The sequence below is a fragment of the Cebidichthys violaceus genome, unplaced genomic scaffold (genome assembly GCF_023349555.1).
Source record: "Cebidichthys violaceus isolate CVI_PGR_0920_01 unplaced genomic scaffold, fCebVio1.0.p SCAF_11, whole genome shotgun sequence".
Taxonomy (NCBI): domain Eukaryota; kingdom Metazoa; phylum Chordata; class Actinopteri; order Perciformes; family Stichaeidae; genus Cebidichthys; species Cebidichthys violaceus.
Window position 1 is genome coordinate 14347965 of NW_027176274.1, and position 18474 is coordinate 14366438.

Genomic DNA, 18474 nt, shown 5'->3' on the forward strand with positions numbered 1-18474 from the left:
CCAGAAAAAGTCAGACGTCGAATGAGACTTCTTGGCTCTAAACCAAAATGTTTCTTTTATCAGCAATTTTCTTTTTAAAGGTTTATCTTTGACATTTCTGCCTCTATCTGGCAGGAAAGATAGACAGGAACAGTGGGGAGAGAGCAAGGGGGATGTCCTACCAGGGAAATTGCCATTGCATGGGGGGAGTTGTAGACTACAAGGCCTCAGAGACCTCCATATCAGCCCTCTTCAAACTGTGAGGTTCCGATCATGACCTCCGTCATTACATGTCTAATTGTTGACCTTTCTCATTTGCACTCTGCATTGACATTCTGCTGTTAATGATAATGCTTGTCAGTGTTGTATGATGTAATGTGAGAATCACTGGAGGACAGGAGCACAAAGAGTCCAAACATCTGCACAGGAGCTCCTCCCTACTCTTTTTCGTAAAGCCCTCATGACTCATTGTTTGCAAACGCACATTTCATAATAGGTTTGTCTGGGGTTTCTGAATGAAACTGCTCATATCAACATTGAAACACTTTTTGCTCGCTGCTTATAGTAGAAATTACAAGATCTCCTCCTAATGCACTTCCATATATAAGTGATGGGGGTCGAAATCCACAGTCCTCGTTCTATGGACAAATGTTCAGCCAAAGCTAATATGATGCTTTAGTATGACTTAGACAAATCGAGTGAATATCCAGCTACATTTGGAAACACTGTGGGGAATCACAGAGGGAGTTTTGTACTTTTTGTGAGAAGAAGGTATTGATTTGATTAACTCAGACTGCTGAAGCGTCATTTCGGTATTCCATTGGAGACATGTCAACAAGGGATCTCCTCACAGCCAGTATGAAGTAGCAAGCAAAACAGTTTGAATGTTTGAAAAAGAATGTGAATCTATCCGTTATAACCTGTAGTTATTTCCATAAATAATCAGAATGTGCAGATGCACACACTGCTTTCTGGTTGACTAGTACTACTTCAGTCTTGTAGTGTTGTCACATGTAAGAGCAGCTGGCAGGTGAGGGCACAGTTTACTTTTCAACAGTATCTGGAGACGCTGATGCTTGTTCATCTTTCCTGCCAAACTCACTTTTCCACTCCTTACTCATTCAGCCATAGAGAGTGATGGACATGCCATGAATCGGACTATTAATGTGTATTTTTGGGTGTGTAATCAGTATGTGAGGCAGATGTTATAAATTACTGCCAACATATGGTCAAAGTCGGACACAAAAGAAAAACATCAAGGAAATCAATGTTTTTAATGTGCAGTGAGAAAGTAAGGGCAACTGATTATGACTGTGTTTCTATAAAGATAGACATTTCTTTCAGAGTGAAAATCGTGTTTATATATTTATATAAATATCTATATTATATATAGAATACATATCTATTTGCTATGCATACTCAAAAATCACACCTTCAAATATATTTAAAAAGTCTTTCAAAACACAAATGTATTCTTTTCTTTCCTTAAACATGAACTATCCATATGAACCAAAGTAATTATCAGGATGGGAATAATATTATGTTTTAAAAAAACAAAACATTGAAAATGCTTTGCTTTTGAATCTAGAACAGTAGAGGAGATATTTTTTTCATGTGGGATTCAAAAGCCACCGTAACCCCTTAACAAACCAGGAACCACATTGCAAGTGTACAAAACCAGCATAACACTTATACACAAATCCTCCTTTCTATGGTCGATGAAATGCAAATAAGTATGACTTCTCAAGCAAACTCTTTTGTGTTACAAAAATAGAATTCTTTTTAAAATAATCTACAGATTTCCTTTTAAGGTGAGGCATTTCACTATCACTCTAAAACAGCAAGGCTGTTTGTTTCAATAGAAAATATGAAGCTTTAGAGAGAGTTCTGCCGGTCTATCTGATTGGAGAGGACTAGCACTGCCCCCAATCGCTCCCCCTGTCCCACAGGAAGGTCTATTTTTTACCAGCTCCTCCTTCTTTTTGCATATTCTATGATTTTTTAAAAGAGTTTCCTTTTAAACTAGATACACCTTTTACAGGTAAACAAAAAGAAGTTTCAGCTCCATGAAGCTCCTGAAATGTCCAGGCAATTCCAAAAGTGTTAAAAATGTTCTCTTAAACTACACAAAGATTTAAACAAACAAAGAAAAAGAAAACACAACAGCGCAGGTACATGACATACTGGCTTTCCAAACAAGCGCATTGAAATAAGAATAGAAAACAAACTAAAAAGAAAAAACAATAAAAATATACAACTCTGTGTAACAAGTTAAAGCAAAGTCCTACGATAAAGAAGGCAACAGACATGGTTGAATAAAACAAACGAAAGAACAAAACAGGAAAACACTGATGCTACAAATAAATTGAAACATATGTACAAGACCCTGTTTTCCTTTTGTTTGTGTGTATGCACATCTGTGTATGTATGTGTATGCACAATTGCCATAGAGTGTTGGTTCTTTAATGCGGAGTTCTCGCAAGTCTGTATCTCGCTTCTAGATGAAACAGTGTTCTCATCACGTCTCCTGTAGTTCCACATAGAAAACATCCTCTGTAAACAGAGGCGCTGTCCACTTGAAAAAACTAAACTAAACAAACAAGGGAAACTATGTCCGAAAAACCTGCCGTATCGCCATCACTTGCTGCCAGTTCACAACGGTTGGAACCGAATGGATCCAAAACACTTGCGCCGTAATCACGACCATAAACTGTGTTCTTAAGAGCCACCAGACTGAGCCTCGTCGTGTCTGGCTCTGACTGATCCTCCCACAGCCGATGCTGAGCCTCTTCATCACTACCAGATGACACTGGAGATGCTGGTTTCTCTCGGCAGCAGGGGCAGCATGGCGTTGTTGGCGTGCGCCTCCTCCAGGCTGTGCTCTCGGCTCTTCCCGGGGGGCCTCTGTCCGTTCAGCAGTGTTAGTGGGATGTTGCAGTAGGTGTGCTGGTTCCCCAGAGAGGAGAGAGGTGGCAGGGTCCCTCCTGGGGGCAAGTCATACTCGTAGCTGCGGTAGTAGTGTTTCTGCCTCATGGTGGTGTGGTAGGTGTTGTGGAAAGTGGAGCGCAGCTCGGGGTGGGCGGTCGCCATGGCGGTGGAGGTGGCCGCTGCCATGGAGATGGCGGAGACGGTCTGCAGCTCTCCGAAGGGGCCCTGCTCGCTGACGTCCAGCGCCGGCTCGTGGGTGAGCATGGGCTCTGTGCGCCGGAACGGCATCTCGTACTGCAGCTGCTTCCAGAACTTGGAGTTGAGCTTGTTGCTCTTGGGGCCGCGCCACTTGATGACAGTGAGGGTCTTGATGGTATGCTTGAGAGCCTCCACCTCCTGGTAGTTCATGATGCCGCGCAACTCAGCGCACTCGATCAGGATGACTTTGATCTCGCCAGTCACCAGCATGTTGCGCAGCCGCGTCTCCAGCTCAAAGATGCTCCAGCCTCGCCGCACCACGTAGTTGGGTGTCATAACGATAATGAGGCGCTTGCTCTGGTCCACGCAGCGTGCCACGTCCTCTATGTAGGCTGCAGGAAGCAACAGGATCGAGAGAGAGAAAGAAACATGCATAAGACATGGGAGCAGCAAAATAGCAGAGTAATGTGCATTCAGTATGTTTTGAGCTAAAGATATGATTTAATGAGGACAGGACCGTGACACAGGGATGAACATACAGCATCAGACACAAAACACAAGACAATGACAGGTGGCTATTTTGCTGTCCCCCTCCAGTACCTGCTCAAATAACAGCTCATTTAGTCTGTAGCTTGTAGTGTGTGGAGAAAGACAAAGGGACAATGTATGTGTGTGTGTGTGTGTACATACACATCTAAAAGCCAGGTCTTTGTTCAGTTGAATATGTCTTTTGTTCTGGTGCATTGTAAAGTATTATTCTGTGTATTGTAATCAATACTCTGGAGGGCAGACCCACAGACAACGCTAAGCGCTGCACTAAATGGCTCTCGATGGGGGGGGGGGGCCATGATTGATAAAGCTGCACACGGTCTATAGGATTAGGCTGAGTCGCTGTCTACTGAATGTTTCAGATCACACAACAGCGCCACTCTATGCGTCTCTTTGAGACGTCCTAGGAGGCAAGTAAATGACAGCAGCTGATACAAGAGGAAAAGACTGAGGGCGAGTACCTCCAAAGAGTCGTGTTTCGTCCTGGTAATGCTCATTGGTGAGACCTAAACATAAACATTTTGACATTTAGGTCACAGGCAGAACACAGTACAAAGACACAGAAACATGCTCAACACAGTTGTGAAAAGCGGCCGCTTCTCCTCGCACTCATCTTTTTTTATTTCACATATGATTAATCATATACCATGTTTCCCTGATTGGACATTCATCTACAATGAGTTTGCTTGGCACTGATGCCGGCAGCAATCTTCTTTTGATTAAAGGAAAGAGGCGGCAGGGCTCGGAGCCTTCACACATTTTCCCACTGATGTTTAATTCTATCTGGTCCAACTAGGACGTGTTTGCGTTTTATCTGTTCCACATGAAGCCTACAGTACAAACACACAGCGTTACTACTAACTAGAGCACACTGTGCACCACTGGCATAGACGGACTACTAAGCAGAGTTAGCACGCATGAGAATTATGTTCAGACAGAATTTTCATGGATTTATTAATGCATGGATGAAAACCAGGGAGGATGATGAATTTGTTCAATATATCAGCTCCTGGTACACTCTGTATACCATATTCCCATGACTGTAGTGCGTAATATGAGACTAGCCAGTGTGAAATACTATGATGTTTTAACCAGAGAGTTTAGAGAGGATACAGGAAAATTGGTCAATAGTATTTGATTTTCCTTCTTCTCTTATTTGGAAATTTGGAATAATCGTCAACTAATCATTTGTGAGTGTGAATGTACTCTGCTTGAATCTGCCCACAAAGCACAAAACATTGAAATACAAGACAGTGACAGTGAATAACAAAACAGACGGACCACACATAACAAACACTTTTGACCAATGAAGTTAACCAGTGAAGGACCATGCCTCAACCACAACTCTAAACACCTGTCCCTAGTTAACCCATCCTGTCTTCTGTTTTCATGTCAACAGATGGTGCTTCCTTTTGCAAAGTTCAACAACGCTAATTTCTATCACACCGAATAGTCAACTCAGCATGGCTCTCAAACTGTAGATCAATCTGTAGGATTCAATGATCTGTTTGAAAGCGATTCTCCTCCAGACATTTCAGTCCTGTCATTCTTGACTCTTTCCATATCTGCCACAACCTACAGTCCTCTCTCCCTGCTCTCTGCAGACCAGCTCTCCTTTGTCTGCAGTCCATGAACTGTCACAGCTGCTAATCTTTGGGGACGCTAATGGTCTAGGGAGTCCATACTCATTCACTCTGATAACACAGCAGTTGTAGGAATCTTAAAGATCATGTTCTCCAGCCATCGTGCATCGTTCTGCCTTTTAGACATCATGTATTGCTGCAATTTTCTGTAATTTTGCTCCTCCAATATCCAGACCTGTTTTCCAAGAATCCCCTTTTTTCTCACAGCAAAACGCTTGCCGCTCACTTCTGACCTTCTCAGACTCTGCATTCGTTCTCTAGGCATCGTCGACTTAACTCTATGTTAAATACACGTCCTTGCTGGCTTCCCGTGGCGCTCCCTATAATCCTTCTCTTCACCCCAGCCAATCTGACCATTGCCATTTATACTTCTGACTCTCTGGCACTCACAATCTGGAGAAGTAAAACCAGCTGGGAGCTTCATTCCCCCTCCTGTCTCAGCCCATACGAGCCACTGACCAAATACATCAGTTCCAGGCATGCCACCAAAGCCTCACTTCAAGACACACTCTGGCCACTAGATTCTTTGTTTTATATGCATTTTTACCAAGTCCTCTGCATTCCAGCTCAATCCAATCAAGTCCTCGGTTGCCAATCATCTCCTGCATTTCAGTTCGTTTAAGTCAGTTGACTCTTCTGCCACCTTTCAATATATCCGTCCCACATCGGCCGAAACAAACAACTTCCTCCTCCACCTTCATCCTCTTCCTCACATAAATCCTCAACATCCAATACTTCCTCATTTTGTTAAACCTTTCCTTTTGTAAATGCACCTCACACTCCTATACAATTATGACACATGAACATATGTGTGCAACCTCGTATATGCAGACTTACTTCCTGTTGGGATGAGGTCTCGATCTGGGATGAAGAGTTTGTAGCCGTAATGTTTCTCCAGGACATCGGGGAGGATCTCCAGGGCAAAGCGCTCCTCCTCCCTGGTCTCCTGACTCCACTGGTCAGGGTCCACTTTGGTGTAGGACAGGTACGCATCGTAGTCTTTGTTTTCTGAAACACAGAGAGAAACAACAGGGAGCGGCTCATGAAGAAGGTGCACCAAATGCATTGACATCCAGCTCAAAAGGCACAATATCCCTGGAGTCCTCGTGGCACAATGAAAAACGTGGACACACATGCACTCGATGGGGACACCTGAACAGTACACCCATATTTGATTAGAACCATCCCATTCCAAATCCATGCATTTTACAATTGCTTTGGCTCAACTTCAATTATAAAACCCTAAACACAAAACACTATGCTACTAATTTTTGGTTCAAAATCTCATTTGCATAGCAAACAAAATGAAAATGTCTGTATTAAATTAGAAAATAATTACACGGTTAGTTTATCAAAGCATCAAAACATTGTAATATATTTTTTAATTACATTGAAATCGTTGTTGCATTGTAAAATAAACTATTATCAAATATTGAACCCCTTTAGCTGTATTAGTGTCAAAATAATGTAGGTTAAAGTCTGACTTTAAACCACAGTAAAACTATCCCCAAAACAACCCCAAAGTTGATTCAAACCACTATACCGGGGATATTTCAATCATCTCTGCATTTTTTTGCAAAACGCTGCTATAACAGTCTCTGCTCTTCGGGGAGGGCTTTCCACAGAACCTAGATTCAGGCATTTGCTCCCATTCCGCCACTGAAGTATTCGTGAAGTCGATCACTGATGTGAATAATAAGTGATGAAGTGATAAAGCCTGGCTCGCAGTCAACGTTCCGGTTCATCAAGTTCAAGTTCACCATTTATTTCTTGATCTCGCTCTTCTCAAGAACAGGAAAAATACTTCTCCAAAGCATGATTTAGCTTCCATAATTGGAACAAAAGCGGCCGAGATAAAAAAACAACAAAAAACAGCCACCCACCAAAATTACACAAGAGCATTTGGTCTGGGGTGTCCATATATCTTTGGCCATATAGTGTATATGAACAATGAATTGGAATAGATACAAAAATACCCAAATCAAGACTCAGGCGATATCCTATTCCCAACCTCAAAATGATTTCCCAGAAGACAGTGGGAAGAACTGAAAAGGCAGAAAATAGACGATGGGAAAAAAAGCCCTCCTTGTGACATGTTCAGTGAGTCCTAGTCATTATGCTCTGAAGAAACTGGATTGTGGGCCAGCCAAAAAGGGAAAAGGGGCTTTTTCACAAACTCTTTGAGGAGCACACGTAGCTTTGAAACTTACTGGAAAGGCCAGGGCTGCGCTCGACAGGATCCACACATCAAACAACGCCTTCAAATTAGCAACCAACCTCAAATTAACCACCTAGCAAACTTGGAAAATCAAAAACAGCTTGTATCTGCAGTTCCCTGACGGTATGACTTAATCATGTGGAAGTTTGAGTCAACAAAACAGCGTGTAATAGATAATTCATGCTACTGTAGAAACAATCCAATGATTAAAAAATGAGTTCAGTCTTTCCAAAATTTTCCAAAAAAGAAAGCAGACAGAGTCAAAATACAAAGCAAAAAAAAGGAAAGATAGTGGGACACAAACAGACAAATCGTTAACTGAAGCAAAAGTTAACTATAATCTGTAGAGAAAACAGAAAGTTGCCCTCAAATTTCAGGCTGTATGTGCTCCCTATTTGTCTCTCAGGGAAGGAGCTTCGAGCCTGCCCAGTCCCCATGTCCCACTATCTGGCCTTCGACAGCAGAGGGCGGGCATCATTCCATGACATATTGAGACTGATCTCTTTTTAAATGGGCAACAAATTGAAAATCTGTCTCCTCTCTTCCCTATGCAGCCATTGCGGCAATGCACACACAATCTCTACACCAACAGTTGAGAGAGAGACAGGAAATGGGCTCCTGTCACTGAGATAGGAGAAGACATTTGTATCTACCAGGGAGTCTGTTATGGATAGAGGCTCTGACAGAACACACACACACACACACACACACACACACACACACACACACACACACACACACACACACACACACACACACACACACACACACACACACAACAAATCTTATGCACATGGCTAAAGAAACAGAACCTATTCACATCCATGAAAACAAACCCACACAGGCACATACACGGTCATCTATGCTCGCGCAACATCGGAATTTGGAAAAGAAAGGCCTGGTGAAAAAAAAAATGTAAGAGCAAATTGTACGTCTTCAGTCAGAAACAGAGGGAGTATTTGTTTGTGATGCTTTGTGCCGTCTTTACCTCCATCCACATCCTCGCTGCCAAAGTGCCTCCTGTAGAAAAGCATCAGCTCTATCTTGTGGCATTTGTAGAGGGAGATGAGGAAGATGAGCAGCAGCAGGATCGCTCCCAGCCCTCCTGCCAGCTCCACGGTGTACATGAGCTCTGCTGAGGACGACACATGGACCAGAAAATATTTTAAACGGGTGAGACAATCATGGTGCGGAATGGGGAATACACATACCCCTTATGCATACACAAAAACAGGCAATGGACTCATTGGTCATTTTTTTCTTCCCCGTTTCCCCGTTAAACTCACAGGATGAGGCACTTATAGGACACATTTACATTTGCTGGAAGGTTAGATAATCATCAGTATTTTCAGTGCAAAAGAAAAAAAAGGGGGAAGAGACGCGAGGCTCATAATGACTTTGGAAAAAATGAGAGGGCACAGTGCAGGGAGACACATGGAGAAAAAAAGAAGAAAAAGCCGGATGATGAGAAATTGAGTTCATTTCTTTGGAGCAGCGCAGCGATGACACAGCTCTGCACTTTGGCTGTAGTCCATAGTGGGACTTGTGACAATTCTGGACATGGATGGAGGCATTTTCAAAACAAAAGGCTTCAGTCTACTCATCTCACTCACTCCCCTCTCCATCATACCTCTTCTTGCTTCTCCTACCCCCTCTTTTCTCCCCTATTGTCTCTCCATTCATTTCTCTTCTCTATTATCGCCTCTCCATCTCCCCAGAGGCCCAGCTTGGGGAAGGATGAGTTATGTGGTGTATGAGAACAGCATTTACCTGGTTGGCTCAGCTAGAACAGGTCCACCTTATATCTCTGTCACTGTGGACTGGAGCACTGCACGGCTGCCATGGCAACCCCAAAGCAGCCACTACTTTATTACAGATTATGTACACTGAAAATACCTTTACATTTCTTTCAGCGACATGAGACATTATCACAAGTTTTCAATGCAAGCCATTTTATTTTAATTGTTTTCCTCCCTACAAGCGAGTGATACTTAATTTCGAGATAATTTCACTCATCAAAAGAAAAGTTAAAACATGTGAGGCTGCCTTGGAAGGAAGTTAAGTTATCCCACCGTATACTAACATTTTTGCACCTGCTGCTGGTGGTAGTTTCAAGATGTCAAAATCGTCCTTTAACTAGTAAAAACAGATTTTCTTTATCAGTAAGCACATTACTCATTTTTTTATTTTTAATAAACAACAAATAATACATTATCTGAGAAAGACAGCAGTATTAATTTGGCCCAATTTCCTCAAAACTTAAATGCTTTTAACTAACAATCATTCACCACTACGTCCATTCTGCCTTCTCTCTTCCCATCTCTCTCCTCCTCCTAATAAAGAAGGGAAGGGAACCCGCAGAGACGTTCACATACCTGCTGCAGGGTTTATGAGTGATGCATTCTGGGAGGGGAAACATGAAATAAACATCAGAATAATGTGTGAGAAAGAGAGGGAGAAGGAGAGGGAGAGAGAGAGCTTGACTTGAAGTCTTTCTTAGCATCCCTCTCCTTGGAAATGCTGCTTTGACGGGGAGAGTTAAATGAAGCTGTCTGGAGTCTACAAAGACCACTCAAAAGGAATTGGGCCAGCTACAAAAGACGGTCACAGAGACAGAGATTAAAGCGGGGAGACAGACAGATAAAGACTTACAATGTAATTGTATGCTGAACTTATTGGCCTGTTGGGAAAAGCTGAGGACCAATTTGCTGTTTAAACAGCCATCAAATTACCTCTCTTTGTAGGGTGACAACCAGTGCGTGAAAAGAGCTTCAGACAAGTCATGCTAGAGAGCCAAAATAGCTACAGAGCTGCTGGAGCACACATAGAGAGGAACGGCGCAACCAACTGGAGCTCAAGCACAGATGTGTTAACACATAACAAAGAAAAATGGCCCAGAAAGGACAGACAGAAAGGATGCTGTTGAAAACAGTGCTGTAAGGTCTTTAGTTGTATGAAGTGAGGTACATGGAGTCTTCTATGTCCTGGTTTATAAATATTTCCAAAACCAAAGTGATCTCAAAGAATCGGTTGGGTTTGTACCGTGAACACCTGAAAGCTTTTAACCTGATTCGTTGGCTACTTGGGGACAGCAGCAAAAATAAGCTGTAAAACACAACACAGTTATACCGTACCATGACCGTATAAAGCAAATATAGCAAGCATAAAACGTTGCTCATTTACAAATCTCTCAGATACAGAGCAACATTAGCATTCCTTTGGATTTGTGTCTTGGGCCACCTGTATGCAAGTCTGATATTTTCTCTCCTTTTAGCTCTGTGTGGTCTCCACCGAGTCTTGAGCGAAATATCAGGCTCTAACTTTGTCTGTCTGGTGCTGGGCACTGGGCAGGTAGTGTACAGTGGGTTTATTGAAGCTTTTACCACTGAAAACAATAAGCTGAAAGACGCTGAAAGATTCCAAAGAGTGGAGGGAAACTGCAGTCAGGTGAAAACTCTTTGTGGGTTTGTTGCTACAAGTGACCCCTTTCGCATTATTACAATAGAAATACTGATTAGAGCCGCATTAACCCCTTTAACTTCAATGAAGCAGCGACTTCTGTGCAGCCAAGTCACAGAGCTTTATTCCAAAGTCCTAGTGGAGATCCTAAAGTTCCCAAAGATACTAAATATGTAAGGTGGACATTTGGGGGAATTTGTTTAAAATAATGCAAAAGACATCTAGACTATTTTCATTTGATGAAAACGGAGCAGCAAGGCTTTGAATACTTCATTCATCATATAGCTTTAATGAAGCGCTGACACTGAATATGTATGATAGTGTCAGAAAGTAAGGGATTAGGGGAATTTTCCCAACCTTAAAGCCACTTACAGGGAAATGAAATGAAAAAAGTGGATGTTGAGGGGTTAACGCTCCTCAAGGTTTCAGTGGGAAACGTCAAAGAGCCCTTACCCCGTCTGAAGAGCTGGATGGTAGCTTGGCGACGGCCGTTACCATTTTCCACATAACAGGAATAATTTCCCAGGTCATCCTCCTCCAAGGAGTCAATAGTCAAGGAAATGGCCACTTCCTGCTCACCAAGATGCTCCTTGACGATCCTGCAAGACAAACACAAAAACTAACTGAGCAATTCATCTCTGCAGCAGTCATGTTGGAAACAGTAGATGAGAGAAGGCTTTCTGTGCTAATGTACAAGAACATGTAATCAGTGCAAATGAATGTGATGGCAAGCGGCGCGGACGTGTCGGGGCTTAAAGAGTTGTGATCCAGAGTGCAGCGATCCCAGAAATGCCCGTGAGCAGCGTGTTTCTGTACAACTGTGTCTTGATGAAGACACTTTTGTGTTACTGTAAGTACTTCAAGGTATGTTCATTTCTTCTCTCTGCACTCAAAACATATGAGAAATGAAAATCAATAAGGGCTCTTCCTCAGCGTATGCGGGGGGGGGGGGGTGGGGGGGGGAATCAAATAATGGCGATCAGAAGAAAATCTTTTTATAGCGGCTGCCATGGTAACAGAGAGAAAGTAATATTCCATAAAGTAAATGAGTGTCCCCCGCTGGGCTGGTTGAGCCTGATGGAGGAGGGAATGGGGAGATAATGCTCCCTCATACCTTGGATACACTACTTAGCCCACTTTTGCAGCACCCTCAACACAAATTACACATTGGAGGAAACAAAGTGTAAATGAGAAAGAGATCTCCTCCGTGTGTGTGTGTGTGTGTGTGTGTGTGTGTGTGTGTGTGTGTGTGTGTGTATCTACTGTATGTGTTAATAAGGGCTGTGTTGAGAAGGCGGAGTGGGATGAGGAAAGTGTGTGAGAGTGTGTGCTTGAGTGTGTAGGGGTATAATGACTCTCAAGCTTCTCTCTTCTCTCTCGCCTTCAAGCCGATAAACTGCACATAAGGACTTGTTGTGGAGATTTGGCATCAGTAATTGAAAGTGTATCATGGGCTTTGCGTGGAGAGGCTGAGGCAGTGCTGATGATATTTGTATTTTCAGCTGAGTTTGTTGTGCAATGGGGTTCGGGGGGCCTGGGGTGCTGGGAGAAGTAGGCACGGGGAATAATTCATGTCTCTCCAGGGAGTGGTGGGTACTTTGAAGCCTCCAGTTTCACATTATCACATTATTTGAGGCATCGGAGCTCGCTGCCATACAACCTGATGGATAATGACCACCGCTGTTCAACCGGAGTCTCAAAAGGCGACGATGAGGACCCTAAAGTTAGAGCGGATGGATAACAAGGTCCAGGTGATGCGCACCGATAGGGATGGGAGGTGAATGACAGCCCATAACACTTACACTTACAAACCGCTTGACTGGAAGAGCGAAAATGAACAATGCTTCACGATGTAAGATGTTCCTACAATGGTGAATCAGATGGACTAAGATGTGCAGAACTCCATGTTCAATTGTAAAACTCTTCAAATACTTTTCCTTGGGGTGATTGAGCTTATCGATATCAAGTTAGCCAAATGAGTAAATCGAGAACACATTTTCAACTATGGCCGCTGCAGGCACTTTTTCTTGTCAATATTTTCCCTCCGTTACTCACGAGCAAATCCTCTGTGTTTGCAACTTGTTCGTTCCTTTTACATGCAATTTAAGGTACAACTGCAAAACAACCAACTGAATTGGGTCAACAACAATATCAATCACCTTCTTTATTATGCTGAACCAGATTTGTTCTGCTAATTTATTAATCTCTGCATGCTATGCTAATGTCCAGTCATCCGTGCTATGATAACAACAATAGCCCTGTCCCAGTTGCGCAAATGAGAATTTATGGGCTCGGGCTACCGTAGAAATGAACTCCTCTGGATCAATAGGCTCGGAGTTGGGTCAATAAATGCCTGCAGAAACTCTGTGCCTGTGGTATAAGCGCTCGTCTCTTAGCTCAAGCTTGGCTACTGATACATTAGTAATAAAGCTAAAGTGTGTGGGTGCCAGCCTGAAGACCCTTAGAAAGTTGCCCAATGGATCATCTGAAACGGTAGACAGCTCGGCTGCAGGGCAAGCGCACGTTTGCTCATGTTCAGTATCTCCTATCCTTTCTCTCCATCGCTCCCTGTCTTTGCCCACGGTCCTTAGATCTGCCTGACTTTGTGGAAGCAAAAAACACAAGGCACAGAAAAGCTCAGGGTGGCAGCATCAGCAACAGAGAGTGGATGATCAAATACATTATTGATCCGCTGCATGAAATATCGGTATGATTTATTAAAAAGATAACTCCTCAGTCAGTGAGTGGGGGTAATCCTGGTGTCAGGGACTAACGGAGGAAGAGAGAGACAAGACAGACAAGAGAGCAGCGTTGGGGGTTTAAAATGAGATTTGTTTCTGTTGCATGTTCATATCAGTGCACAAGCCACAAACTCCCTATCACGGATGTGTCTTCTTTACTTTCCTCCTAAGTGACTTCTTCCATATTTCTTACCCTTTCCATTCCTTTCCTATCGGCTCCCTCTCTCTTTCTCTACTTCTCCCACCCTTTCCCTCCTCCTCAGCTCCCCGCAGCCCATCTGCATGTCGCTATAGGTGGGTGCAGCGAGGGAGATAGCGATAGTGGCGGCGGTGTGAAAAATGGCAGTTGTTAACCATCTGACAGGGCTGTCTCCCCAGAGCTGCAGCCTCTCCAAACAGCCCTAATGGGAAACATGCACATGGACCAGGGAATGGACTTGTTTAAATGTGTTACAACACTAGGAGGGGGAAAACATGGAAATGGGCTTGTTTTAAATGTCTTAGGGCTCTGAAATAGAGGCATGTTGGGCAAATTGTACAATTTTAAATTTAAAGGAGACAGCAATAGAGGCCAAGTTGGAGAAACTGCTTTTTGTGAGGTGTGTTTATCACTTAGCATATTCATCCTGGGTGCAAAATGTTTCTGAACACACGTATGTGGGAAATGTGAGTCCTCTTCTGCAGCTGGTACACAGAAAAAAAAGGTCTTGCCATGGAAAGAAATGGTTAGACAGAGAGAGAAAAACAAATTGGTTCCCATGAAACAACTTAAATGGAGACAAAATATACACAACACAATATAATTCACATGAAAACTTCCCAGATTTATTGTCAAAACTCCAGACTACCTTTTCCTCTCAAGAGAAAAAAAGAATCAAACCCTGCAGTACAATAAGACAGCTAAACTGGCAACAGACTATATAACTGCATGCCATATGGCAATGGATGTTTTCCTCTATGACAGGTTTATGTTTTTTTAAGCAAATATCTGTGTTTTAGTTACATGTATTACCCCCTTTAAAAATGTTTAATACAATACTCCCATTTCCCAAATTGAATGCACACAACATATTTTATCTCCTGAAAATGGAGAGACAGCAAGAGAAGCAAACCATCAGCCTGAAACTTAATCACCACCTGCATTCATGATCGTATTATTGTCAGAACTGCTAATGCAGCTGCACACAATGAATAGTTTGAAAATAGTTTGTTGTGGAACTCAAGGACGCCCCCGACGTCCCCGAATTGAGTCAAATGCAGAACAACAAACTTTTAACGCAAGAAAAAACAACAAATAAATCCCAATGTACAGATCTGTGGTTTTTTTTGTCTTGTGGCTTGACTTTTCAACAGCATAGCTGGTAAATGCAATGAGGCATGGGACAAATAATCAATATGAAACTGCAGTACAATACACAGGAACCAAAATTGTAGCGTGTGTATATGTAAAGATACAGTATAAAGCCATATTGAGGCCACAATGTTCAGAATTCTGACCTTGTACTCATTGTTTTCTGTCTGAAAAATGCACTTTATAATGTAGTTAATAAATAGTATTACTATCGTAGCTCAAATTCCATTTTCAGGGTTGTGTGTTCCCTCTTCACTTCAATAGATTATTATCTTGCTTTGTGTGTGATATAAGCAGTCGTATTGTTACTGTGCACAATGCAGCATATCATAAGCTATCCTGTTTCCACCTGCATGCCAGTGCATTTCCACCCTGTCCTTTAGGCAAAAAAGAATACAAATAATTATTTAAAACATGATTTTAAGTATCTGTGTGATGTTCACACCATAGCAAAATAAATGGAACCCAGCAGCTGTTTGGAAAGCGGCAAATAAATCTCTGGAAAATGGTTGGTTTAGTGTACGCAATTTGGAGTTAATGGGCTAAAACATGCAAAAAGCATCGGTATCGTCCATTTTCCAGTGAATGTATCTACATCTGCTATTAATACCCCATTAGCGCCATGTCCTGTGAAATCAATTCAAGCAGTGTTCCTTACTTGATGTCGCTTTCCTGGATTCTCTCTTCGTCCAAGTCCTCTATGAACTTCTCTCCCTTCATCCAGTAGATGAGCGGGCTGACGTCACCGCTGTAGCCGAAAAACGCCCGGCAAGTCAGGTTCAAAGCACTTCCTGCAAAGACAAGAGACGACGTGTTGTCATGCTTGATTGTCCTGTAGGCTTGGGAGTGATGTGCGATTCATGTGCACAACACACACAATATTGTACCACATGTCTGCTCCTTCAAAGTCAGGGACATCAACAGAAACAGTCATTTGGCTGATGTATTGACAATTCTTTGTACATATCCGTGGTTGCATGAGAGAATATGTACGTTGAACACTCAATGTCTTCCCTTTTCCCCTTCAATGATTCAAATGTCAGAAAAAGCTTTGATTTGCGCATGCCAATAGCACACACATACTGTATACTGATCTGAAAGTAAACCGTAATGAACACACGAGGGCACTCAAGAGCTTCCTACAACCCCCCTTGAGACCGCGTGTCCATGAGAGAAAAGAAGGCGAAAGGAAGCGAGAGGAGGCTGACAGTAACATTATTTTATTTAGAGCCGCTGCTGGGTATGAAGACAAGTCAGGAGTCAACAACTGCAGTTTGTTGTGAGTCGATATGTGGAGGAAGAAGTGATTGTCACTGAGGAGCACAACATTGTCTTTGTTTTGTGAATTGATGGATTGTCTCTTTGGATCAACAGAGAGGGTCAAGTATCCAGACAGGACAAAAAGGTGATACTTCATGCACAAATTACACATTGTTAGAGCGATTGGACATTCAAACCCGTCGATGAGCTGGTGGTAAAAGTGAAAAATGTAATGGTACATGTAGCACTGCTGTGAGCTAATTACAGTTGGCATAAAGAGGCCCCTTTTCCCACTCAGGCAAGCCCTTCAGTGTCCATGAACTATGCATGCATTATGCTGGTGAACATAAAGATAGAGCACTGTTGGCATATTCCAGCATATGTTTATTTTGCATTCCTCTGAAGTGGCATTCTCAAAAAGGCCCAGGGTGCAGCAATCACATGCTGATGCCTCTCGGGGAACCACACAGCAACATGTAAACAACTCACAGATGAGGGAAGCTCATCATGCAGCACGTACTGTAAAACCGTGCGGTGGAGGACGCGCTCCCGTTGGGAGAGCCAATGCTGCGTCTGGCTCCGAGGCATGTGATTTGGGAAGCGCTGGGAGAAAGGCATGACGGGGATGGGGCTGTTTCACAGCAGGATTTACGAGCAGGAGTGCAAGGTAAACTGTACTGGTATGGGGCATGTATTCAGTAATCCTGCTTAGCATGTGACAGCACCATGGACAGCTCCCGACAGTCAAGTGCAGTGAATAGAAGGTAAACTATTGTACAGCGGTTTGAGTAAGCTCTACTACATTACATTTTACTTTTCTCTGAGTCCCCTCCACTCCACTAACAACTCCGCTCCTTTCTCTCACATGCCTTAGCTGTGACCGGAGGAACACATGTCTTCAGAGCAAAACTGGCAAGGTTCCTTTTGAAAGAGTGTTTGTGTTTGAACTAAGGACATGTATCCGCCGCGCTCCCCCCTGCCCTCGAGCTGGACGCAGCTTCAAAAGATTCCAGTAGGTCACTCTCAGCACAAGGAAAGTTTTAAGACAAGCGGGGAAGGAGGACACCCAGGAATGAACCGACTGTATTCTCTGTGAGGAGCAGCGGCTGACATTTCCAAAGTTCAACAGCCACTCTCAGCTTGGTATTTGTGCACAGCCGGGCTTTACAAAGGCTACACGCTGTACCTACAAAATAGGAACCTCCTTTGTGCGATTACATTACATACACACACATGCACAGGTTGTGGTGCAGCGGCACTTAACTGTATAGTTAATAATCTGTGTAGCAAACATGCAAAGTAACCATACTGTGCAAAGTACACACTGTGTCTCTTTGTGCGAGACAGATTCAACATTTCCCTTTTTCCCCTGTTTATAAATCTCCCCCATGCTGTTAGTTTATCCCGCAGATCAATTGCAAACTAGGAATGTCATGCTGCCGGCAGCCGCTGCCTGGAGAGGAAGTCTCCACTGAGCTCCCTGGGAATCACAGGAAATTGTTGAAGGCCTCATGCTGTCTTATTCTAATCCAAGTGCAGCACTCCCCAAAACTCCCTCACAGCCACTTTTGTTGTTGGTCTTCCACCACAAACAAACCCCAGTGGGCGGTGTTACACCTGCAACATCACCAGCACGTTGATGGATGCAGTGCACTAGCTGGATGTTGTGTTGCCATTCGTCATTTCACATTTTGGCCCATGCCACGTGAATTAGTGTCTCTTTCTTTTGCACTGCATGCTGAGATGATGTCGCTCTTAATAAAAGAGCTGTTCTAGGCTCCGATAAAGATGTACAGGTATTGTGTTTTATTTTGCAAAACGACACCAAACAAGGTGCATTGGTAGCTGTTTTGGAGTTTCATCATCAGCAGATGTTGTCATGGATTTGCAGATGTTCAAATACATATTTCTCTGAGTACTCTAGGGACTGCTGTTGATAAGGGTGTTTACTCCCCCCCCCCCCGCCCCCCTCCACACACACACACAAACAATATATAGTTCCATTGACCATTCACAAAATAAAGAGCATGTAAGTCATTCAAGATGCTCTGTTAGCAGCTTTACAGACAAGTCTTTTATAGTGATGGCCTAGAATATTATAAATTGAATAAATGGAGGGCAGGGTTGACTGCTACTCCGTATACATCT

General features: G+C 43.1%; 1 protein-coding gene across 4 annotated transcripts in view; it reads right to left on the bottom strand.

Annotated features, from left to right (window-relative positions):
• Nucleotides 1-1236: 1236 nt before the first annotated feature.
• il1rapl1a (interleukin 1 receptor accessory protein-like 1a) overlaps nucleotides 1237-18474 on the bottom strand; it is a 150971-nt gene continuing 133733 nt past the window's right edge. Inside the window, exons 7-12 of one of the 4 annotated variants that reach the window (XM_068705044.1) lie at nucleotides 15725-15857; nucleotides 11428-11573; nucleotides 8504-8647; nucleotides 6135-6305; nucleotides 4116-4160; nucleotides 1237-3497 (exon numbers count right to left, since the gene is read on the bottom strand). In XM_068705044.1, the coding sequence (XP_068561145.1) occupies nucleotides 2776-3497; nucleotides 4116-4160; nucleotides 6135-6305; nucleotides 8504-8647; nucleotides 11428-11573; nucleotides 15725-15857 (1361 nt within the window). In that variant the 3' untranslated portion in view covers nucleotides 1237-2775. Of the gene's footprint in view, nucleotides 3498-4115; nucleotides 4161-6134; nucleotides 6306-8503; nucleotides 8651-11427; nucleotides 11574-15724; nucleotides 15858-18474 lie in introns of all 4 variants that reach the window. The other 3 variants (XM_068705043.1, XM_068705047.1, XM_068705045.1) reach the window with 3 other exon arrangements.